General features: G+C 52.5%; 11 protein-coding genes across 11 annotated transcripts; 4 read left to right on the top strand and 7 right to left on the bottom strand.

The window, feature by feature from the left end:
- Positions 1-275: 275 nt before the first annotated feature.
- MYCFIDRAFT_212871 (uncharacterized protein) lies at positions 276-2,765 on the top strand (the record flags this gene model as incomplete). Its single annotated transcript, XM_007922662.1, has 1 exon — positions 276-2,765. One exon carries the CDS (start codon positions 276-278, stop codon positions 2,505-2,507), a length of 2,232 nt encoding a protein of 743 aa, XP_007920853.1. The 3' UTR covers positions 2,508-2,765.
- Positions 2,766-5,349: 2,584 nt separating this feature from the next.
- Positions 5,350-6,110, top strand: MYCFIDRAFT_209502 (uncharacterized protein; the record flags this gene model as incomplete). The annotated part of the gene is made up of 1 exon (XM_007922661.1): positions 5,350-6,110. A coding segment is annotated over exon 1 (732 nt), but the record flags the coding sequence as incomplete, so codon positions are not given.
- Positions 6,111-7,663: 1,553 nt separating this feature from the next.
- On the bottom strand, positions 7,664-7,854 carry MYCFIDRAFT_169233 (uncharacterized protein; the record flags this gene model as incomplete). Its single annotated transcript, XM_007922660.1, has 2 exons — positions 7,664-7,783; positions 7,813-7,854. 2 exons carry the CDS (start codon positions 7,852-7,854, stop codon positions 7,664-7,666), a joined length of 162 nt encoding a protein of 53 aa, XP_007920851.1.
- A 40-nt stretch (positions 7,855-7,894) lies between these two features.
- Positions 7,895-12,185, top strand: MYCFIDRAFT_148076 (uncharacterized protein; the record flags this gene model as incomplete). The annotated part of the gene is made up of 3 exons (XM_007922659.1): positions 7,895-8,111; positions 8,302-11,301; positions 11,359-12,185. The coding sequence occupies 3 exons, from the start codon at positions 7,895-7,897 to the stop codon at positions 11,682-11,684; spliced, it is 3,543 nt and encodes a 1,180-aa protein (XP_007920850.1). The 3' UTR covers positions 11,685-12,185.
- MYCFIDRAFT_169231 (uncharacterized protein) lies at positions 11,721-12,251 on the bottom strand (the record flags this gene model as incomplete). The annotated part of the gene is made up of 3 exons (XM_007922658.1): positions 11,721-12,091; positions 12,121-12,169; positions 12,219-12,251. The coding sequence occupies 3 exons, from the start codon at positions 12,249-12,251 to the stop codon at positions 11,721-11,723; spliced, it is 453 nt and encodes a 150-aa protein (XP_007920849.1).
- A 37-nt stretch (positions 12,252-12,288) lies between these two features.
- Positions 12,289-13,178, bottom strand: MYCFIDRAFT_26563 (uncharacterized protein; the record flags this gene model as incomplete). Its single annotated transcript, XM_007921573.1, has 3 exons — positions 12,289-12,655; positions 12,724-12,806; positions 13,017-13,178. The coding sequence occupies 3 exons, from the start codon at positions 13,176-13,178 to the stop codon at positions 12,289-12,291; spliced, it is 612 nt and encodes a 203-aa protein (XP_007919764.1).
- A 180-nt stretch (positions 13,179-13,358) lies between these two features.
- MYCFIDRAFT_70333 (uncharacterized protein) lies at positions 13,359-16,229 on the bottom strand. Its single transcript, XM_007922099.1, has 7 exons — positions 16,196-16,229; positions 15,744-15,967; positions 15,553-15,658; positions 15,346-15,497; positions 14,691-15,297; positions 14,057-14,640; positions 13,359-14,004 (listed from the first exon to the last, which is right to left on the bottom strand). Exons 2-7 carry the CDS (start codon positions 15,804-15,806, stop codon positions 13,654-13,656), a joined length of 1,863 nt encoding a protein of 620 aa, XP_007920290.1. The 5' UTR covers positions 15,807-15,967; positions 16,196-16,229; the 3' UTR covers positions 13,359-13,653.
- Positions 16,230-16,467: 238 nt separating this feature from the next.
- MYCFIDRAFT_27583 (uncharacterized protein) lies at positions 16,468-18,240 on the top strand (the record flags this gene model as incomplete). Its single annotated transcript, XM_007921636.1, has 1 exon — positions 16,468-18,240. One exon carries the CDS (start codon positions 16,468-16,470, stop codon positions 18,238-18,240), a length of 1,773 nt encoding a protein of 590 aa, XP_007919827.1.
- A 30-nt stretch (positions 18,241-18,270) lies between these two features.
- On the bottom strand, positions 18,271-19,516 carry MYCFIDRAFT_169228 (uncharacterized protein; the record flags this gene model as incomplete). The annotated part of the gene is made up of 12 exons (XM_007922657.1): positions 18,271-18,348; positions 18,370-18,388; positions 18,417-18,465; positions 18,498-18,609; positions 18,650-18,731; positions 18,756-18,816; positions 18,846-18,923; positions 18,957-18,985; positions 19,024-19,157; positions 19,199-19,300; positions 19,338-19,443; positions 19,485-19,516. The coding sequence occupies 12 exons, from the start codon at positions 19,514-19,516 to the stop codon at positions 18,271-18,273; spliced, it is 882 nt and encodes a 293-aa protein (XP_007920848.1).
- Positions 19,517-19,543: 27 nt separating this feature from the next.
- On the bottom strand, positions 19,544-20,524 carry MYCFIDRAFT_75252 (uncharacterized protein; the record flags this gene model as incomplete). The annotated part of the gene is made up of 1 exon (XM_007922160.1): positions 19,544-20,524. The coding sequence occupies one exon, from the start codon at positions 20,522-20,524 to the stop codon at positions 19,544-19,546; it is 981 nt and encodes a 326-aa protein (XP_007920351.1).
- A 388-nt stretch (positions 20,525-20,912) lies between these two features.
- MYCFIDRAFT_28109 (uncharacterized protein) lies at positions 20,913-21,966 on the bottom strand (the record flags this gene model as incomplete). The annotated part of the gene is made up of 3 exons (XM_007921659.1): positions 20,913-21,346; positions 21,398-21,851; positions 21,916-21,966. The coding sequence occupies 3 exons, from the start codon at positions 21,964-21,966 to the stop codon at positions 20,913-20,915; spliced, it is 939 nt and encodes a 312-aa protein (XP_007919850.1).
- Positions 21,967-23,510: the final 1,544 nt, after the last annotated feature.

Genomic DNA, 23,510 nt, shown 5'->3' with positions numbered 1-23,510 from the left:
TGTGCTTATCTCGACCGCAGAGCCCGCGAGTCGTGCCGGCGTGCAAGCAGCAGCAAGAGGTCATCCGGGCAGGAGCAACTGACTCTACGCGGGGCCAGCTTCAGCTCCTCACCTCCAGCGCATCACCATTCCACTCATTTTGCGTGCCTGGGTGACGACACCTTCGCATTGCTCGGATTCCCTACTAGAAGGCCCGGCCAGGCCAGTCGGTCTGGTCATCTCGCCTTGTTCGAGCGACATAGTGGAAGCGGGAGACCCCACTCGACGCATCAGCCATGGCAAGCCCATCGAGCGAGTCCATTACAGAAGCAATCACTCCGATCGTCGAGCCGCCAACGAGCAGCATTCTTGCCTCGCCTCCGTTTGAGGATGTGCCTCAATCGGCTCCCAAACCGAAAGGCCGACATCGATTGATTGCAGGTCTTCACCGCATTTCCTCCTCTCCATCCGTCGCAAGGCTGAACAGAAGCCGCGCTAAGAGCTATAATGGTACTGGCAGGGGCTCAATATCATGCATCTCTCTCAACTCCGCCTCGTCATATGGCAGTCCCTCGTTTGGTCCTTCTCTGACTCGTGACTTCTCCGCTGGATACGCCACGCCGCCAACCTCAGCTGCTGCGACTCCTGGTATTCAGATCCCTAGATTCGACGATGCTGCCCGCCTCAGATATGTCGCCCAGCAAGATGGTAAGCTTTCTGTTGGTCTCCCATCTGAGTTGCGACCCAAGCCGGCCATCACGCCTGGCATTACCGAAGTCGACGAGGACTACTTCTCGCGACCAGCCACGAAGCAAAAGCTGCAGCGGAAAGATTTCAATTTCTGGCGAGATCTGCCTTCGGAGCTGAAGATGGAGATCCTGACATACTTAACCCCGAAAGAGGTTGTGCGATGCTCCATACTCTCCAAGTCGTGGCACGAGATGTGTTTTGATGGTCAGCTTTGGGCAATACTGGATACTGCAGGCTTCTACCAGGACATTCCTGGGGATGCATTGGTCAGTATCATCACTTCCGCAGGTCCATTTGTGCGTGACCTCAACCTACGAGGCTGTGTCCAGCTCCGGGAAAGGTGGAACTATAAAGGTTTATCTGACGCCTGTACCAATTTGGAGAACTTTTCGCTGGAAGGATGTCGCATTGATCGAGCCTCGATTCATAACTTCCTGTGGTCAAACTGCAGGCTGGTTCACATCAACCTGTCAGGCCTCGCTGGAGCAACCAACGCTGGCATGAAGATTATTGCACAGAACTGTCCCAAATTGGAACATCTCAACATCTCTTGGTGCAACAATATTGATACCCGCGGGCTTCGTAAAGTTATAGAAGGCTGTCCGAACCTGAAGGATCTGCGAGCTGGAGAGGTTCGAGGTTGGGATGATCTCGACTTCATGCACGAGGTGTTCCTGCGCAACACACTGGAGCGCTTGATCCTGATGAATTGTGACACTCTAACAGACGAATCGCTAGCCGTGCTGATCGAGGGCAGGGAGAATGAGATTGATTATATCTCTGGAAGGCCCATTGTCCCTCCTAGGCGATTCAAGCATCTTGACTTCACAAGATGTCGAGGCATAACCGACAAAGGTGTGCGAACATTGGTCAACAACATCCCTGAAATTGAAGGCTTGCAGCTTTCGAAATGCCACGACATTCTCGATGCTACCATGGCAGAGCTGCTACCAACAACACCAATATTGACTCACCTGGACATCGAGGAGCTGGAAGACTTGAGCAATTCAACACTGCACGTTTTAGCCAATTCGCCATGTGCGAAGCGGCTCCGCCATCTCAGCATCTCGTACTGTGAGAACATGGGAGATACGGGAATGTTGTCTGTGCTGAAGAGCTGCACAAATCTTCGGTCTCTTGAAATGGACAATACGAGGATAGGCGATCTCGTCCTCGCGGAAGCTGCAGCGATGGTTCGTGAGCGAGTTGCGAGAACGATTATCCAGGGAGCTGCCAAGCCCGGCCACGTCCTCTACAAGCCGACTGTAGGCTTAAGACTTGTGGTCTATGATTGCCAGAACGTGACCTGGACTGGTGTCCGGGAGATCCTCTGCAGGAATGCCGATGTTTCTGTGCAAGCTCGTACGGTGCCTCTTCCACCCGTGGAGCTGTCGACCGACTCTTCTGCCAATTCGTCCGCGGAGAATGTGGGCTCGCCGTCACCATCGCGGGTTCATATCGTGCGGAGCACGACTTTCCCAACAGAAGTGATTCAGCTCAAATGTTTCTACACATATCAGCCAACCGTGGAAGAGCACTTCAAGCGCGTGATGCGGGGCGACTTTATTGCCGCACGTCGCCTCGAACGGAAGTGGGCTGAGTTTATGATTGCTTCCGAAGAGGCGAACACTCTGGGTGGAGGTCGCAGACGACGGGAGAGAAGGGCGCGTCAGGCTCAAATGCTGGCGGCAGATGAGGAAGATGTGCACACTCCGGGCTCGGGAGTAGGTGGCGGCAGGCGACGACGTGCTAGGAGTGGCGGGTGCGCTGTCATGTAAATGAACGAATGAATGTTGACATGAGCATATGAGGGTTTTTGGTATGGCGGTATTTGGATGGTCTGCGTGGCGTTTCTCTGGTGGCCTAGGTGTGTTTCTTGAGGCATACAGCGTGGGGTTTGGGACAGGACTCGTCGAGGAGGTGGGACGATTGTCAGCGCAGGATTGCGGACGCATCTCATCGCATTCAACCTGGTTCATTGTAGGAATCCTAGATACTGTAGTAGCAGAGCTACTCTACAGCACACTGATCCATTATGGTTATCCATGCACCGCCCGGTCACGCTCTATCCGAGGCTCAAGCTAGCTGTTGGAACGAGCAGGCCATCCCAGTCGCACGCAGGGGTGTCGTGACTCGTGAGTAGCACTTTGAGGTCGAATGGTAGCAACGTTAGCAACAACATAGCTACTACTACTCACTATTGCTGTTACTGTCTGGTATCTTGGACTTCATTCTCGATCTTTTTCTTAATAGCAGAATATAAGTAAATATTTTTAATATTATTATAAATCTTTAATAATATCTTTTAATATTATTTCTAAGTTTCAATAGATTTATCTTTTATAACTAGAATGAAGTCTAAGAGTAGTTTAGTACAAGATGCTAGAAAATAGTTCTTAGCTACTAGATATTTTTAATTTTTATAGCCTATATAAATAAATGTTTTAGTAACTATAGTTTAATAAAATAACTATTCTTTTTTATAACTGTTTTTATAGCATTTTATTTTATAGTTTTATATTATAAGTATAGTACTAATAGCTAGTTTAATATATTTAAACAGTTAAAATAAACTTTTAGGTTCTTTCGAAGATAAGAGTATCTCAGCCCTATTATAAATGTAAGTAATTGCTAGTTGCTCACTACTATCACTAATAGTATTGCTAATATTAGTAACAAAGTGCTCAAGCTACGCCCCGGTCAAAGCTTGCTGGTCCACTCCCGTCTGGCGAGGCGACGCCGTCCTTTTGCCTCCCGATCTCTTCTTCGTCGAACCAAAGATCGTCACTGTAAACGTCCCCACGCCAAATCGAAACACTGCTGGTCAGCACCGAGTCGCGTCATCCGACCAGACTTGTCTTTATCCTCCGCAAACCGAAACAAAAAGAAAAAACCGCGTTGCGCGCGAAGTCGCCTCGTGAAGCATAACGTCGACGTCTTGCGCTATTTGCGACCGGAGCCTCACATCCACACAGACTTTGACGACTGGAGATATGCGCATGCGTGAAAACCGGCATGAATGGTAGCGCCTCTCCAAGAACGTCCCAGAGCCCGAAAAATGCTGGAGACGCGACCAAACACGATCCAGCCGCAGTGAACGGCCATCGAAGTCCAAGCGCAAGGCCTAAATCTTCGCCTTCACGGTCGCAGACAGATGGCGTCCATAAGTCGCCTGAAGCGAGGGGCTCTGCGAAGCGATCAGAGCGTACAGTAGCAAATGGAGACAACAATGATGAGGATTCAGAAGCAGAGACGCTCATCGACAGCCCTGCGAAGAAAAGGGAGGCAGAGAAACAGAAGACGGCAGTCAAACTGGAACGACCCCCGAAACATCGCATCGGCAGCCTGCCTGTGCCTACCGATGGCGACGACGAGAACGACTCAACAGTGCCTTCCCCGGTCCCCAGCACTGTTATGAGCGTGGAAAAGACGACGTCCATGGATGAGGCCAAAGAGGAAGAGCATGATCCTGATCGTATGGACGTCGAAGCCGATAAACATGAGCACAGCGATTCATTGAGCTCGCCACGCTCTTCTGCGTCAAATCCACCTTCGCGTCGGTCTTCAATGTCGCGTGCTGTATCTGAGCTTCCGGACTTTTCCCGTAATGGCGCGCTCTCGCCCAACCCTCGAAAGCGTAAACACCGCGCATCTTCAGTCAGTCTACCAAACAAGCGGCCGAGTATCGAACCACCGAAGCGCAGGCTTCGTGGTCTGCATTCCGAAGACCCCAACGAGAGAAACGAGAAATCACTTTCACCCAAGCTTCGCAGCCACAGACGAGCAACTTCCACTCAGTCTGCGTTCACGGATGGTACTGCCGAGGTGCCCAACAGGAAACGTAGAGCTGCGACCCAGGGACCAATGAAGGAATCTAAGCCTTCGAAGCCTGCGTGGGAAGAATCAGACGCATCATCTGAAACGAATTCGTATGGCCAACCAGACTCAAGACGACCTCAGAGAGGTGTAGGACGATCAACTTCAACTCCAGGACGTCCTGTTGGCCGGGAGCATAAGCGGCATATCAACAAGTTCGGCTTTACTAAACTCGCAGAAGCATGTGAGGCAGGCGATCTGGATGCTGTCAAAGAGTGGCGCGAGAAAGACCCGGATCAACTGGAACTGGCCGAGTTTGCTGGCAACAAGCCTTTGCAAATCGCTGCGCTGCATGGTAATGTGGAGGTCGTCGATTATCTCATTGACCAAGGATGTCAAATTGATTGCGCCAATGTCGACAAGGACACACCTCTGATTGACGCTGCGGAGAATGGACACTTAGATGTGGTTAACAGCCTTCTCAGTGCAGGGGTAGATCCATTGCGACAAAACCTGAAAGGCCAGCAAGCCCTGGATGTTGTGACCGACGAGATTGACGATGCGGACGAAATTCGTGCAGCGCTCCGTAATGCCATTGAAGAGTGGAAGCGGAACGGATCGAAGGAGCGTCGCGAGGAAGAAGAGGAAATGCGCCACCGGGCTGGACCCAGCAAGGAGTTACAGTTCATGGCACGCTCATATGAGAATCTTGTCAGACTCGTGCAGATTAACGATCGCAATGGAGTGAGTGAGTTTCTGGATGCGCGTGTCCCAGTCGACAATGCGGTCATTGCCGTTGCTGCAAAGACTGGAGATCCGTACCTTGTAAATATGCTCTTGGCAGAGCTTCCAGAGAAGAAAGCGACGCAGAAAGCCGACAAGCCTATGCTCGCTGTGCTCGGTACCTCGCACTTGGATATGGTCAGATTCCTCTCTGAGCTTGATAGCTTCAATCCACTTTACCGGAATCGCGCAGGCAAGACCTGGCCAGAGATTGCAGAGGAACGACGCGGGCAAAACTGGCGAGAGGAGAAAGAGCTTCTGCAGAAATTATACGACCAAAAAGCGGCGTCGATAGATCGTCGTAGCTCCAGTCCTGTTCTTAAGAGGGACGGTGGCAAGCGGAGATTGAGCCGACGGACTCCCGAGGATGACAGCGAAGAAGAGGATGCTCCACGACGCAAGAATGGTCGACGATTAATGTCCAAACGTGATATGCGCGCTGCAAGCGGGAAAGCACTATCAGAGGACGAGTCGTCTGACGAGTCCAGCTCAGAAGTGGCGACCACAGCTGAGGAAAGCTCCATGAAGCCTCCTGAAAGTCCTGCAAAACGAACAACTCCCAGCCGAACGAGGAGAAAGAGCTTCTCTGCACAGGCACCAGACGCATCGCCCCAAACGCGCAGACGATCATCGTCTTTACGTAGTCACAGCGAGCAGGTCCTTCCAACGCTGGAGGAAAAGGTAGAAGATAGAGAAGCACTTGCAGAGAAACGCAAAGCCGAGGAAGCGCAAGCCGCTGAAGCAGAGGCCCAACGCAAGGAGCAGCAAGCCGCTGAAGCTGAGGCGGCCGCCAAACGTGCTGAAGAAGAGGCTCGAAGGGCGGAGGAGGAACGTAAAGCCGAGCAAGAGCGGCAGCAAGAAGAGAAACGTCTTGCAGAGGAGGCTCGAAGACAGGAAGAAGAGCGCAAGGCTGAAGAATCACGTCTGGCTGAACTGGAACGCATTCGAGCCGAGGAAGAAATGGCTGCGGCAAGGCAACACCGATCTGCCGTTCTTAAAGCTTTGCCAACGTCTGTTGCGTACGCGCTGGACGAATCCTCCGGGTTTCACTTTGACAGCGCCGGAGCGTTGGATTATCTCGTGGAGCATTGCACACCTCTTCAAGTGCTGAAGCAGGAAAATTCAGATCCCTACGGCAATCTCGAAACAGCTGCCGATGCTCCATTTTGGATTGCAAATGTGCAAGTTGCGTACCTCCTCGTCCCTCAAGGTATCGAATTGATGCTATCGGCAAACAAGCCTCACTTTGCCGGCACACTTGCGGAGAAGTGGGAAACCAAGAGCGTGTCGGAAAAAGACCAGGAGTGCTTCCTGTCAATTGTGACCAGCCTGCCGCCTTACATGCCTTCGCAGCCGCGGTTGAGTACGCAAAATTATCAACAATTGTCCTTCGACGAATTTGCGGAGCGGACAGCCAACAGTGCCAACGCGGCGGCGGAAGCCAAGCAACGGCTATGCAACGGCGATGTGACTCTTCGCTATGTGCGTCTGGATGATGTGCTCAACAACATGCATCCCATACTGAGAGGTGTTCCTATTGAGGTGAGATTTGACCATCTCAAGGTGCAAAAGCGACCAGGCAAAGATGGCGGCGACTTCTTCACAAAGCTCAAGAACGTTGTGGATATCAAGCCGCGGCCTCGGAGGTACGTCAATGGGCAAGCGATTGATGTCTTCGGAGAGTCCTTGGGCACGACTGAGGTCACAGTCTCGCATCAGAAGTGAGTTTGCACGGGTTACCTCAACGTATATAGCTCCCAAATTAGGCAACGGCCACTTTGTTCGAATGCGATATCAACGGCAACATCAAAAGCCACCAGTATGGCGTGGCGTGGTAGATAAAAGAATGCTAACTAGCTGCACGAGTGCCGAGAGCGTCTGCAGCCAGGCGAGTGAGGTCTCTGTGTGCAGTAGGTATGCGTGGTGGATGCCGGGTTTGTAGCACTGCCGGCTAAATGCAGCCTGCAAGTCACTGGGGTGCTATAGATGAGCCTCTCTGCAGGCGATTGTGCATATGATTATGGACATGTCATGTTCCATTGTAGCGTGAGACGATTGTGCATTACCTTATCATATTCATGCCCGATTGCCGACCCACAGCTTCGGATGGATCATGGCTTTGAGCTTAGACTTTACTGCTTACCGCGCTCTCGACAGCTCGCTATCGCTACTCGTCCCGCCCGCTTCTGGCTTGCTCTCTTCTTCCTACTTGAACGCACGATCGACGGGCTGTTGAGTGTGTGTCTGTGTGCAGCGCGGACTGACCTTGTCTCGGCTTGGGGCCTCTGGACGACCGCGGACTGCTGACAAGGTCCTCCCGGGGCGCTCCTTGCGTTCACGCGTGCACGTCGAGGAGCAGCTGGAGGTGGAGGTGGAGGAGGGCGGACCGTGGTTGTCCCATCCAAGCGTTGGGAGCATGTCGCCTGCTGGGGATAGTCATGATGGTATGCATGCACTCGACCTCCCGCCGCCGCCGTACTGCACATAGAAGGCTCCAGGTGCACGATATAGCTGCGGACTGGACATGCGGTACTAATAGCATTCATCGAGTTGTACTGACGAGTGAATGCCTGCAGGCCCGCCCAACACGACTCAGCCTGCTGCCGCCCAGCAGCAGCAGCCTGGCACTGGCACTGGCACTGGCACTGGCACCACTCAACACCGACCTGCCACCCTGCAAATCCCCAAGAATCGCTCGAGCAGCACATTGATATCGCAGAACAGCAGCAGTGCCAGTCTGCGAGCCGACCACGACCTACGCGCACGCCTCTCGATCGACGGAGGTAATTCTCAGGATGCTTACGACAGCCTGACCAGGTGTGTAACTACATACGACATCCCCGAACTCAATCTGCTGGCAAAGAGATAGTGTAGGCTGCAGGGAATTTGCGTGGCAGACAAACAAGCAAGCACGCGAGTGCATAGGCACCAATCATGCCGTACTACACTCAACACTGAGCATTGGCTGATGAGTCACTGCACACAGGTCACCGATACTGACAGCCGAACGAGACACAGGACTGCGCAGGATACGGCAGAATCCACAGCTGTCAATAAGCAGGAACCCTTCGTCTCCCAACTTGCTGGCTACGACCTCGCCCGCTCCATCTAGTCCTGTATCCCGCAAGTCCTCATTCGCCATTGACAAGTTTGGACCAACGTCACCATCGATAATATTTAGTGAAGATCTCACTCGATTCTCCTCCGAATCTCTCCACTCATTTTCCTTTGCTCACCAGAGCACCGAATCGCTGCACAATCGTCAGAATGTGCTGAAGCGCAGTATTGACTTTATCCGGGACAAGCTCGCCTGGGCTTCCACCTCACCGCGCATTGCAAGTGCTCAGGCCCGCCTTGCAGGCGACGAAGAGCTGCTCAGCATGATGGAGCTGTTGCAAAAGGCAAACATCATGGGCGTTTCTCAGCCCATGGATATCAATGGCCTAGGCGTAGATCCCGGTCCACTCACCGGACCCGCACATCTGACCAACGAGAATGTCTTCGAAAAGAGCTTCTTTACACCAGGCCACGAGGCAGAAAGTCCGGCCAGCATAAGTAGTCCAGATACGATCAGAACACCGCCGCACTCTGTAAGTTCAGAACGAGATCTGACGTCACCCGCAGCTGCGCTGCACATACCAGAGACAGTCGCAGAAAATGCAGTGGCGGAAGAGCCCGAATCGATAGACCTTGCTAGGACAACCACCACAGATGATGAGGATTTCTTACCGAGTCTACCCACAAGACGCCCATTCCGAACACTTAAGCGAACGTATACGGATGTTGCAGGTTATTCACTTCAGCACAAGCTCACGGAAGCTATGGCTCAGCCGTATCATGCCGATAAGCCGGCTGCCCCCATAGTGCCACAAGCGTCAATTCGAGCGAACACGACCATCACGCAGCCCGAGCGAGCACCGCATGGTCACCGGAATCAACAAGCTCAAGCTATATTCACCACCGATGCGAAAGCGCCTTGGACTATAACGGCGGCTAACGATCTTGCCTGTCTTGTCTTCGGTGTGACGCGCGCTGAGGTGCGCAAGTTGGGTATCATGGAAGTGATCAAGGAAGACCGGCGAGGATGGCTCGAGGAGAGACTAGCGAACCCTGAGAGTGGTACGGCACCAAAGCAGGCAAAGCTCCAGCCGCCACCTCCTTCAGGTAAGACCAATCCGAGTGGTAGTCTTGCTGCAATGGGTAATGGCATCACAGCCAAGCTCCTGTCCAAACCTCCAGCGAGGCAGACTCGAAGAGCGAAGACCGAGAGTGGCAGTGCAACACCTTCGAAACCGACCCATCACGTGGCCAACAAAAGTCGAGGGGTCTTACTGTGCGGCGATGTTGTGCCAATCCGCAAGATGAATGGCTCTACTGGAAGTGCTTCTCTTTGGGTCAAGGAGAAAGGCAACAACTTGATCTGGGTGCTCGAAGAGATCGCCGAAGATGTTGCCATGCTCACAGTCGACGAAATTGGTCTGGTCATAAGAGGCAGCGGAGATCTCGAAGCCATTTTCGGGCTGGAGCGCGTGAGGAACGGCATGGACGTGCAGAGGCTGATACCCGCCTGGCCAAAGATACCTGGCACGAATACTGGCGCCATTGACTATGATGCGATTGCCAGGATTAGGCGATTCACGGCACGAACGAGTAATTCAATCAACATACCAGTCACAATCGACCGAGAAGCAGAGCAGAGTGTTTTCAGAATATCAAGCTTCCCGCATATTGCGGGTATCATGGTAGTGAATCCAGCAACCATGCGTATCAGCAGCTCCAATAATGTCTTCGCGGGAGCCCTCTTTGGGCACGACAATCCTGACGGTCTGGAGATTACCGAACTAATACCGGGTTTCGACAAGATACTGCGAGTCATGACTGACGAAGACAACATCGGACTTGTGGATGGTATTGTGATACCCGAACACAGCTTCAGACGCGCAAGAGCACTGCTTGCGCTGCGAGAAGGCTCCGCCAACGCAGCAGCCATCTTCCTTCGACCTAGTGGACTACCTGCCAAGCACAGAGATGGCGCCGAAATCATGATTGACGTGCAGATGAGAGTGGTCAAATCTGATCGGGATCCCATCTACACTGAGACTGTGATTGACGAGGAAAACCTTACCAACTTTCAGCCGAGCGAGGTAGTGTATGCGCTGTGGATCACATACTCACGGCAACTTCACGCCGTTAACCATGGCATCGGTCCAGTCACTGCCATGCTGAGCAGACCCGGAACACCTCCTCAACAGCCGCCTCCTGCGCGAGAAACGCTGGAAGAGATCGAGTCAAGTCCGAAGATCGTTCCTGAGCCTGAGAGTACAGAAGAAGAGCCGGAAGACAGCAAAGATGGTGTGATGACTGGTGAAGCAGAACCGTTTGAGCATCCCTCGCCAGATCTGATTGCAGCTGGTGTCAAGACTATGAAGAAGAAGAAGATCGACGACTTCACAATCCTGGAAGAAATGGGCCAGGGCGCGTATGGACAAGTCAAGCTTGCGAGGTACAAGAAAGCAGGAGCCAAGAAGATGGTTATCAAATATGTTACGAAGCGACGTATCCTTGTCGACACATGGCATCGAGATCGACGATTGGGGACAGTGCCTTTGGAGATACATGTCTTGGACTACTTGCGACGAGACGGCCTACAACATCCAAACATCGTGGAAATGGCTGATTTCTTTGAGGACGACATTAATTACTATATCGAGATGGTTCCGCATGGTCTACCCGGTATGGATCTTTTCGACTACATCGAGCTGCGAGTGACGATGGAAGAACGAGAATGCCGCAAGATCTTCAAGCAGGTGGCTGAAGCACTTCGACATCTTCATATCACTGCCAAGGTGGTACATCGAGACATCAAGGACGAGAACGTGATCTTGGATGGCGAAGGGCGTGTTAAGCTGGTCGACTTCGGAAGTGCAGCGTACATCAAGTCTGGGCCATTTGATGTCTTTGTTGGCACGATAGGTATGTCTTCACAGCAAAGCGCTGTACCACCAAACACTGACACTTACTTCCAAACAGATTACGCTGCCCCCGAAGTCCTCCGAGGCCTCCCGTACCGCGGCAAAGAACAAGACGTCTGGGCACTCGGCATCCTCTTGTACACCATCGTCTACAAGGAAAACCCATTCTACAGCATCGACGAAATCATGGACCATGACCTCCGCGTCCCCTACATCATGAGCGAAGACTGTATTGACCTGATCCGAAAAATGTTGAATCGCGACGTCGAGCAGAGAATCGGCATCCAAGCTATTCTCGAACATCCTTGGTGTCTTGTCGAGGACGATGGTGAAGATGATGGTGGGAGTAGCACGCCTGCTGTTGCTACACCCGTGGCGGGATGAAGCGAAGCATCTCAAATCAATTATGCCTTTTTTTGCTTAACTCTTACCGACATGACGACCGAATGAATGATTTGAAATGCTTGCATGCATAGCGATGCGGATGGGGATGGCGATGAGGCTAGAGGAAGGAGTACGATGATGATGATGATGTCCTCTTAGGGAGAGATAGCGAGGGATGGATGCCATAAGTTGGTGACTTGTGAGACGCAACAAAAAGAAAAACTTCATTCGTGATATGATGAGATCTGCTAGATACCCCCCAAGGGAGAAAAGAAATGGGAGCCACAAATGGGAAAAATCGGAATGGCGATAGAGGTTCATGCTGTTGTGTGGGTATTGTTCTTTGAAGTAAAGCCATTCGACGATTGGGTGGAGAGGCATGGGCATAGGCTTAGGGCATAAGAAGCCTGTACATTCGTGACGATATAAAACAGACGGATTGGATTGGATGGAGTGGTAGCATTACGATCATTGAAAGTTTCATGCTACCGTGCTGTCGTCCGAGCTAGCGACATCGTCTTCCTCCCTTCAAACGCCAAGCATTTTATTCCATTCCCACGCTTTCATCGCCGATATTCGATCCCTAGGTAATTGTTCGCACGAACTAAGCAAAGTCGGCCTGCGAAGCTGGGAACTCGAAGTTGACACCCTTGCCAGTCAGACGCTTGTAGACCTCAGAGTAAGTGTCAAGACGGTAGTCGACACCACCACGCTCCTTCTCGTCGAGGATGACCTTGAGGATCTTGCTTCCATCCTCCTTGGTGCGCAGACGCTTACCGACGATCTCGACTGGGTAGACGAGGTCGGCGAGGATAGCGTCGTGGACGGCAGTGAGGGTACGGCTACGTGGACGCTTCTGGGTCTGAGAAGTGCGGGAGCGGTTGCTGCGCTTTGGACGAGGGAGAATGCGGCGCGAGGCGACGATGATGACGTGGCGGTCCGAGAACTTCTTCTCGAGCTCACGGGTGAGGCTGAATAGGGAGAGTTAGTCAAATTTCTTGCTTGTGATAGGTAAGATGAGGTTGTGGGGAAAACTTACCGCTGCTGCGAACGGTGCCAGCCCTGGAGGAGAGGAACTGGGACGAAGATGACAATTGCCTTGCGACCATGGCCGACCTCGATCTGTAAGAATCCTGGTGTCAGCGGGAAGCTGCCCAGTGCCCAACGCCTCTTCGCGATCAAGGTGTGTGTATATCCATCTATGAAGTATTCTCTTTTTTGTGGTCTCCTCTCAGTGGTGGATGTTTGCCGACAACATGTGTTCTTGCCAATCGCGTACCATTTCTCCCTTGCTCTTTCTTGTTTGATTCATCTAAAAATATTATTGCTTACCTCACGGGCAGAGACGAACTGCAATGGGCGGAGAGCGGCCTTCATGTCGGGAATGTTGGTCTCGAGCTCGTAGAGAGCGGTAGCAATGTTGCTCTCGATCTCATTTGGCTTGGCCCGCGATGGGCTGTTGGGCGCGATCTTGTTCAAGGCTGGCTGAGACATGCTGGGCGACTTGGGTGGCGGCGAAGAAATGTGGTTGTTGTCGCTGGGTGAGGAGCAAGTCGGCGTGTCTGCAGAACAGAATCTGAGATTGGAAGCCAAATCCAATTCTGAGGTGCGCAAATGCCGCCAAGCCCGACGCTAGTATGATAAGGCACCAATCTGGTCGTAAGGCACACATTTCTGCCAATATGGTTCAATGCATGACGGTAGTGGTATTTTGCTAGGTATCCTTTTAAGTCTCTGCCCAACCAATTGCTTGAATGCGTAAGGTGCACACCAATGGCCAGACGTCCCATGCCCTTCTAACGTCTAGCCATACATCAAGAGTCGTCTCGTCTCGCTAAAGCCCATCAACTGCGTGTCTAAGTGCCCCCTGTCCTGCCTTTTCCTACGCCTGGAGCAACCTTCTAAGACGAGTACGGCTCTGCCAGTGCCTATCTCATTAATGGATCCCACTGTCAACGGATACGACTTCCTAGGTCTCCATGGCGTTCTCAGTGTCCGTCCAGGCCTTGCTGGCTGTCGTCGCGAAGTATCGCACATCCACGTCATCATCAGACATAAGCTTCTCTAGAGGCGGCATGATCTCTTCTCGGATGATTTGCTGGCCACGTGCGCTGCCGGGGAAATCTATTACTCCTTGCTTCTCCATCTCCACAATGGTGGCAGAGTCAGAATCCGGCAGGCGCTTGAGGATATCGATGAGCACCGCATACGATTTGGCGACGTTGAAGCGGATGTTGGGGATGGGATCAGAGACCAAGGACTGCAGGATGGGGAGGATAGACCTGGCGATGACTGGAAGTGACAGGGCGGGTGCCAGGATCTGAACGGGAGTTAGCAATTTCACCATCCGTGACAATTTGGGTTTGACTTACAGATACTGCAAAGCAGGTGGTCATGCGGTAGAGGTAGTTGGGATGCTCAGCCATGGCAGCGACCTTGGGCACAATTGCCTCGCTAGCCCACTCAACGCCGAACACCTCAGTAAGCTTCTTGAGATTTTGTGTGCTGGCTTCACGTATGCTGAAGACAGTGTCTCCGAGCCAGGACATGCATAAACTGCTGAGCTTCTCGTCGAAGAACTTGACACCAAGTTGCGACGCAAGCAGTGGCACGTATTGGATGATTGCCAACCTGACTCGCCACTGCTTGTCTTCTGCCAATTGAACGATAGCCGGAAGAAGGGACTGCGATAGCAACTCAATGCCAATCACGTTGTTGACTTGCTCGAGCTTGGAGATGATGTTCAGTCGCACATCCGGGAAGTCGTCCTTGAGCATCTGGAGCAACATGGGTAGGAGATGCTCTGTTGTCTCCTGTTTGCCAAGTATAGGTGCCAAACCACTAATCTGGCTGCCGAAAGCTGCACGGACGTGCTGCGAAGAGTCCGAGACCAGCTCTTCGACAGCTGGGACAATGTCCCGAAGAAGTGCTTGGCGGTCAACGAGTTGGCAGAAGCCTGGAAAGTCAGCATACTATTCTGGCATCACATCATTTGACAATGCTCACCCGGAATTTGTCCAGCAATCGCACTCCTGACTTCCGCTTCGTTGTCCTTCAGAAGCTTCACAAATGCTGGGACAAGGTCTCTCGAGACGACCTCTTCGTCGACAGCCTTTGCGACCTTCTCGAATCTGTCTGCCACCATATATCTGACTCTCCAGCTCTTGTCATCAAACAGGCCACGAAGTGCGGTGAGCAATACTCCATGACTGCTCTGCTGCTCTTTCGGTACAGCTTCTGCGATTGCAATGAGAACATCGACAGTCAGCAGCCGCACACTGTCCTGGTCATCTCCCGCCAAATGCTGGAACAGTGGGATCATGTCCTCAATGACCACTGAAGCTGGCATGCTCTTTACGAATTTGGCAAGGTTGTTAGCCGCTTGTCTTCGTACCATCGGTGTGTCATCGTGCACGAGCTGAGAGAACTGTTGTCGAAGACCTTCCTGAGATTGCGGGGTGGCATGTTGATAAGGTGTGTTGTAGAGTCCGGTTGCTGAGATCTTCGAGGTGAACCAATCGGCCTTCGAAAGACGGATAGTGAGGGGGATGAAGTACTGCTCGACTTGCTGCTGAGATAGCTGCTCGCAGATTTTGTTCAGGGACTCAACGGCCTGCGATCGTCAGTGGCTAGAATCATCCCGTCGGCAATGCGAACATACCTTATCGCGCACGAGTGGCTCCTCGATGGTAGCCAGATTCTCGAGGGGCGAGAGGAGCACGTGCCCATACTCCGGACCGCCTACGTACTCGACGAAGTTGCCCAGCTCGTCGCCAAGTGCTGTGAGAACTTCGTCTTCGTCTTCTACAGATTCTTCGAGACTGTCAGTGGAATCTCCCTTTGCAGTATAGTTGAGATGCATCCATACCGTCCAGGAAGGGTATGAGCTCATCTCTTGTGCGCTCAGGACCAAGCGCGAGCGCAATGGTCGACAGTCTGCGGATGGCATTCAATCGTAGCAAGACATCGTCATGCTGTGTCACACGTCAATCTCATGTCTCTCCTCCCATACGACATTGCGAGGCGCTTGATGCGGTCTCGAGGCTGTGCCGTGCGTACCTTGAGCTCATCTATCAGGACAGCAATCGGGTACAGCTCGTCGTTCTGGCCCTGCTCGTCCATGTCTGCTCTATTATGCTGGTGTTGGTCGCGTAAAGGAGCGGATGGCCTGGTGCCAGGCCTTCACATGCAAATTGTCGGAGGATCTGTGTGCAATTGCGGGAGGTCGAATGTCGTCAAACGTCGGTCGCCGTGGGTATGGGTGGGAGGGTCGGAGTCGCACTCTGCGGGCGATACTCAGCACGCGTTGCTACTCAGCATGCGATATGTCTACAACAGAGTGCCAGACAAGCGCTGCGCATCGCGGTGATTGCTGTGGTTAGACCAAGACCTCTGACCGACAAGGTTCGTAGCAAGGTACCTGGCCAAGTGACGCAGGAACTCAAGCCCACTGCTGCCGCCCGCACCTATGCGGTGCCTGCCGTTGGGGAAGGAGGGGAGAAGACACTTACTGTGTGGTATAGAGTGGAATCGTCGTATGCGCTGCTGGGTGAGGGTTGATGGTGTTGGGTTGGTGTATGTGCGCGAGATTCCAGCAATGCTTCCGTGTTTTGACATCAGTCGTTGCTTGCTTGGAGCTGTGGCTGAAACTGTGGCGGCAAAAGTTCAAATTGAGCGTACACATTATTGAGTCAACTTCACCGCGAGCCTCCTCCCTCACCTCACGTTCTGCACGCACACTTGATCTCCCCAAGCAGACCAGTGCGCCTGACACGCCGCCGCCATGCCCACCATTGCGGTTGACAAGGCTGCCCTCTACAAGGCGCTGGGCCGCGAGTACACCAACAAGGAGTTCGACGAGCTCTGCTTCGACTTTGGCATTGAGCTCGATGAAGATACCACCGACGACCCGGAGCGGAAAGGACCACCCGAGCTCAAGATCGAGATTCCCGCCAACCGATATGACATGCTCTGCTTCGAGGGTATTGCATTGAATCTGAACGTGTTCCTGGGCCGCCAGTCCATGCCAAAATTCACTCTCTCCAAACCAGCCGACCTTCTTACCATCGACATCACAGAGGACACCGCTCGCATACGGCCCTACTTCTCCTGCGCTATCCTCCGCGGCATCAAGTTCGACCAAGCTCGGTATGACTCCTTCATCGCACTGCAGGACAAGCTGCACCAGAATTTGGCCCGGCAGAGAACACTGGTTTCCATCGGTACTCATGACCTGAGCACAATTGAGGCGCCATTCTCTTACGAGGCGCTGCCGCCTGAGCAGATCAAGTTCGCCCCCCTCAACCAGGAGAAGGTCATGGACGGCAAGGAGATGATGGAGTTCTTCGAGAGTGACAAGCACTTGTCTCGCTATCTGCACATCATTCGAGATTCGCCCGTCTACCCCATCATCTACGACAAGAATCGGAAAGTGCTCTCCATGCCGCCCATTATCAACTCCAACCACTCGAAGATCACGCTCAACACTACGGACGTCTTCATTGATATCACCGCCACCGACAAGACCAAGCTGGAAATCGTCAACCACATCATCTGCGCCATGTTCTCCATGTACTGCACCGAACCATTCACTATCGAGCCGGTCAATGTCGTCTCGAAACACAATGGCGAGTCGAGAGTGACCCCCGATCTGTCGCCACGGCCGTTTCAGGCGTCGCTGTCTTTCATCAACTCTGTCTGCGGCCTGACAGAGTCACCAGAATCATGGTCTAAATTGCTCGCGAAGATGGCCTATGATGTTCATCCTTCAAAGACCGACACGGACAAGTTGGACATCGACATTCCAATTACTCGCGCAGATGTACTTCATCAGGCCGACATCATGGAAGATGCTGCCATCGCATATGGCTTCAACAAGCTTCCACAGGAGTTCCCAACGAGCATTCCTGCTGGTGGCGCTGCACTGCCCATCAATACACTCTCAGATATTGTCAGACTTGAGGCGAAGAGCAGGTGGATAGAAGTTATGCCTCTTATCTTGTGCAGCCATGACGAGAACTATGCCTGGCTGAACCAGAAGGACGATGGCAAGGCTGTGCGACTGGCGAATCCAAAAACTGCAGAATATCAAATAGTCCGGACGTCGCTTGTGCCAGGTCTCCTCAAGACAATCAGAGAGAACAGGAAGCACGAAGTGCCGCTGAAGATCTTCGAAGTCGCCGATGTCTGCTACAAGGATGCATCACTTGAGCGGAGAAGTAGGAACGAGCGTCATTTTGCGGCAGCGTGGGCTGGTAGCACGTCAGGCTTCGAGCAAGTACAAGGCTTGCTAGACAGCATCATGCTGGCGCTCAGATATCCTTGGATTCCCGAAGGAAAGGATCGCACGAGCGAGAAGGTCAAGGGTTACTGGGTCGAGGGACACGATGACCCAACCTATCTTGCTGGCCATGCTGCTGCCATCTGTCTGAAGAACGCTGGCAAGCAAGTGCAACGTATCGGCATTTTCGGCATGCTCCACCCGAAGGTGCTGGAGAATTTCGAGATTCCATATGCAACCACGGCACTCGAACTCAACCTAGAGATCTTCCTTTAGCGATGGAGGCCATCGTTTGCAATCTCCCTGTTAAACCACTGTCCAGCTTCGAATTTTGAAGAGAACTGTAGAATACCCCAAAAATGATATGTGTCGACGAATGACTCGCTTCACAGTACCACGTTACACGGCCTCTTCGACAGCAACACTGGGCACCTTGCATGATCACAAAGCACCTAACTTTTTGTGATCTGGTCCACAGGCCTCGTGCATCGGACAACTGCGCTTGCAGCTGTCAAAACATCGGGTAGCCGTACATCGTGCTACGAAACGTTGCATTCTGAGGCGGAATGGTTCCACCAGACGGCCTCCAGTACTTCGCCGTCTTGGTGCATCAGCACAGATGATGTGCCCATCAACGGCTCGTTGCTGTAGCGATAATGTACAAAGATCTAGGCCGCATCGCGACCCATGTATTGAAGCATAGCTTGCACTTACAAGAAGACGAGTAGCTGATGGTGTTAAAGTAGTAAGAGGGACATTTCTTCTTTCTTCCACAAACCACCATCGATCACGCATCATCACGCCGGTGCAGTGCACCCAAAATACGACTTGACTTCGCTGGCAAGACATACACTGACACTTGACACCTTGTTCGAGCAAACCATATTGGTGCAGCACTGTTCCTTGGATTTTGGCAGTGATCCCTCCATCTGACCTGTTCGTGTCTACCCTGTGAGCATCTCAGACAAGGCTGGGAGCATATATGTACTGACATGCACTCGCATCAGAAAGAAACACTTCTCTCAACAACAACACGACAACCTCAATAAACCAAACCACTGCATCTGTTTAACGCCAACATGAATCAAATCCTCTTCACCATCTCCCTCCTCTTCTCCCTCACCACAGCCATCCCGGCCCCTCACCACAAAAAATTCCACATCGAAATCCAACTCCCAGAATCCCTCTCGCAACTCGAAACACGTCAGGAACAGTGTCAAGTCGACCGTTGTACCACAATGATCCGGAATTGTGTCAAGTCTTGCGATTCTTTGCAGAATTCGGATTGGTGAGTTTCTTGTTTCTTACGCTCGATATTGAAAATGAGAAGAGTGGGCTGATGAGAGGTTTTGTTATAGCTTTGCTGTTATTACTAGTCCGATTTGTGAGGCTTGTACGTTTAATCTTGTGGGTTGTTGAGGGGATTGAGGTAGGATGGGATGGGAGGTGAGGGAAGATGCTGAGAGGTGATGAAAGATGCTGAAAGATTATGAAACTTGTCGAGACTGCTTACGGAGGACATTATGGGAAAGAGAGAGAGAGAGAGAGACATATGTTGCACGAGCGACGACTCTATCCCCTACTTCTCCAATACCAACTCCCTCCCTTTCCCCCTAACCCAATCCTCATACCTCCTCGGCTCCCTCCCCAGAGCCTCAACCTGAACAGCATACTCCTCCTCGGTCATCCCAAATCCATCTTCCGCCCAAGTCTCATACATCAACCTCAAATCCCTCGGCCAAGCCCAACTCCCATGTAAAGGAAATTCCGCCTTGGCCTCATAATTCTCCAACCTAGCATTACCTCCAAGAATTCTCTTCATCTCCTTTCCATTAAGAACAGCCTCGCTCCAAAGCCCCGCAACTTCTGCACCGGAATATCGCTTAAGACTTCCAATCATAATCTTCTTACCTGCCCAACGTTTCGGATCGAGAAGGGAGTTTCTAGCGATAATGGCTATATCTTCACAAGAAACTTTACTCTGCCCCTTTCCCAGGAAATCCGAAATCGGTTCATCAAAAAATCCTTCTCGAATTCGTTCCTTCCTACGAATATCGTTATCAAAAAACATCGTGGGACCCAATCTCGTCGTCGTCCAAGAATACTCCGACAGAAGTAATTTATACTCGATCAGAGGTTTGACAAGAACATGAGCAGCAGAATTGCTTGTGAGGGTTTTCTTGAAGCCTTCGAACGTATCTGCGAAATCGCCGCAAGCTGACACATAGACGAGATTCTTTACGGTGCCGGCTCGCTGCATGGAGTCGAAGAAGTTGAGGGTTGTGAGGAGCTCGTCTGTGCCGATGAGGTTGAGGAAGACGGAGGTGACTTTGTGGGTTTTGAGGATGGATTCTACCCAGTGGGGATCGGTGATTGGGCCTTCTTCGATTGAGACATTGGAAGGTGTTGTGTTGCTGGAGGGGAAGTATTTTGTTTGTAGACGGCTGGCGTTTGATGTTGGGAGGACGAGGTTGACGTGTTCGTTAAGGAGAAGAGGGATCAATTCTGATCCAATGTGGCCACCAGCGGCTGTTATGAGGATTGTTGGTTTTGAGGACATTGTTTTCGAGCTGATCGTGGTAGTTGTACTTGACAGCCTGGTGTTGAAGGACGAGTATTTATATTCTTCTAAGCTCCATCCATGATGTAATCTATTGTACCAGGACGCGGCGTGAAACAGCATGACAGCCCCGAGACTCGTCCGCTATATTGCAGGCGGAGCTGCCATTTTTGGACAGACCAAAGTCCAAGGCCGATCCTATGCGTTGGGTCTTCATCAGTCTCACAGTTCTGACCTGCAGAATCCAGTGTGTGGGCACTAGTCATCGAGGCCAATCCCAAATGTGGCGGATGTACGAAGGTCTGTATGGTCATCGTGTGGAGTATGATCGTCGTTGCAAGCGCTTCAACTACAGCTCAGCTGAGCTACGTAATATCCGGCTTTGAAATCAGTAAATGAAGGGAATCATCCTGGCCCTACGATAAACTGCCTGGTCCCCGAACTTTTGCCTATACCAGCTTTTGGTTCCATGCGCGGTAACGCCCAGATTGATGGCCACAAATGTCAATGCGCTGACAAAGGTCCAATTTAGTAAAGAGCCTCGAGGCGCTGCTATGATAGCCAGCGACAGGTATATCAAGCATTCAGCGAAGTAATGGGGCGTGAGAGACAGGTTCCATGCTGGATGATCTGGTAAACGGTATTGTGACCCAGACGCGGCTTGCTCGCCTTTCTTGGATGCCTTCAGAGCTGCCAGGTAGCTATGGCAGTCGTGCTGAAGACCAGATGCGAGAATGAAGACCATCGTTCCAAGGAAAGTGCGAAGACTTGGGCCGGCGAACACAAGGTTCTTCAAACTGAAGTCAGGATTTTGAATGGCGGCTGCGAAGAGATGAGAGCTATGCGCAGCAAAGAGAAGCAATGAGGACTCACGGATGCCTTCAATCCATACTGCAATACTGGTGCAGATGTAGAAGAGAATGCCTAATGCCCAATGGCCGACCCACATGCTCGATTGTGAAGGCTTGGCCAATGCTATCGACTCGTATAGTCGCCTGCTGCCCTGGAGGAACATCATGAGCCATATCACTTGCACCTGACTGGTTGTCATTGACGGTTGTTGTAGCGACGCCCAACTGGCTATCGTTCGAAAGGCTGGTCGGCCAAAGGGCAGCTCGGACAGCCAATACAGCGAGCAAGCTACAGAGACAGCGTAGAAGGATGCGAACCAGCTGTGCGGTACAGTGATAGTGGCAGCGTAGTCGAGGACTGTAGAGAGGACGTCGTGCTGGTTCGCGTCTTCTTTGCCCTTCTCCTGGCCTGAGCTACGCGCACCGTAGTCCAGGAATCGTGAGCGTAGTGGAGGCAGAGCAAAGACAACAAATACCTACCTCGCATCAGCCATGTGCATGCGCTCGATGATACAGTGCATGGTAGCATGGAGCGCTCACCGCTGCCGCAGCTGCCAAATAGATTGCTCTCAGCAACGTGACCGCGTCCATGGTGACGAAGATGGTGGTGTGGTATCGCTTATCACCGTCTCTTGCGCAGCTTTTGCCTGCTCGCTCATGCACCCCCTCACCGTCGCCTATTCCATATTGGCGCCCACCCCTTCAACTCTGCACTCTACGCCTGGTAGTTGGTCGACCACGGAATTTGGATGCGCTGCATTGAGCACCTGTACACGTAGCGTATAACTCCGTCCACCCAGCACTGCTACGCGGCTGTGTGGTTTGGTGATGATGGAAGCGACCGTCAGTGGTGGGGCTCAAATTGTGCGCACGGACGCCTACTTCCCTGCCGTTTTGTTTGGCGAAGCCGCGAAGCGTGCCTTCCTCTGGCTGTGTCTCGAGTCTCCTCACTTTATTGTCCCAGCTCACGCTCACACTGTCGCATCACCTCTAATCGCTTCCGCGAGCATCGTTGACTCCTCGCGACGCCAACGACACATGGCAATGAGCCGATAGCAATCATGGCCAGCTTAGCCTCCCTACTCAATCCCTCGCCGGACTCGGACACTCGCCCATCGTCACCACCGCGAACAGACTCGCTACCACCGATACAGAACCTTCCTTCGCCTGAAGACCACGCCGACCGATCACCAGGTTCAACGCGATCCAATCCACAGCAATTCACATACCCGCTGGCCACTGCGCAAGAAGCTGCTCAAGCACTCGCCAAACTCTCGGCCAGTCCTGCTGCTCCGCCGGCACAGTGGAATGGATACAGCGCTGCCGACGGCAATCAGCTGGAGCGTCAGCAGTCGTGGGAGCGGCGCGCCAGCGGCTATGGCGATCTCATGCAGCTGCCTCCGCCAGATGTGAGCGCAACCAGGAAGATGAGCTCTCCGGCTCTCGATCAATATCATGTCGCCTCACGCTCGCCAGAACAAAGAAGGCCTTCGGCAGCGTCACCTCAGCAGTCTAATATTCAACTACCGCCTCTGCAAGGCTTCGCAGCGCCCCCATCAGACCAGAATCGACCTTTGCCGCATACCTCGAATCACGAGCCATCACATGCTAATTCCTTACATTTGGCCTCACTGGCACAGAGCGAGCAGCCTGGGCCCAGTAGCAATGTCGCTCGTCAGGAATCTTCACTTGCTGCTGAGCCTGCATCACTTCCTCATCTGAAGCCAACAGTCTCGAACATTTCTACAATTCAAGATGATACCGAATCATCCCCTGCACCGATCAAGCAAGAAGGTGTACCATCTCCACAGCCTTCCTCACCGACCGACGCTCGCCGCCCATCAGAAATTGACATGCAGACTTCGCGGGCAGTGGCTTCCTTGAAGAGTGAGAATACGAGGAACCAGTCGCCGCTCCGAGAATCTTCAGTTCCGGTGCCGACGACCGAGATACCTACGAAGGAGGAGCCGGCGCCTAGCAAGAAGCGCCCTGCACCTGCCAAGACGAAGAAGGGCACAGCATCTGCGGTAAGGAAGGACAAGGCTCCTCCAGGCAAAAAGCGGAAGGTAGAAACCAAGCGATCTGAAACTCCTTCGTCGCTTACCGCGAAGCCGGCTTTCAAGAAGGGCAACAGC

The sequence above is a fragment of the Pseudocercospora fijiensis genome (assembly GCF_000340215.1).
Source record: "Pseudocercospora fijiensis CIRAD86 unplaced genomic scaffold MYCFIscaffold_1, whole genome shotgun sequence".
NCBI classification, from domain to species: domain Eukaryota; kingdom Fungi; phylum Ascomycota; class Dothideomycetes; order Mycosphaerellales; family Mycosphaerellaceae; genus Pseudocercospora; species Pseudocercospora fijiensis.
Note: the sequence above shows the minus strand (reverse complement) of the source record. Positions and strands in the feature narration are given on the sequence as shown.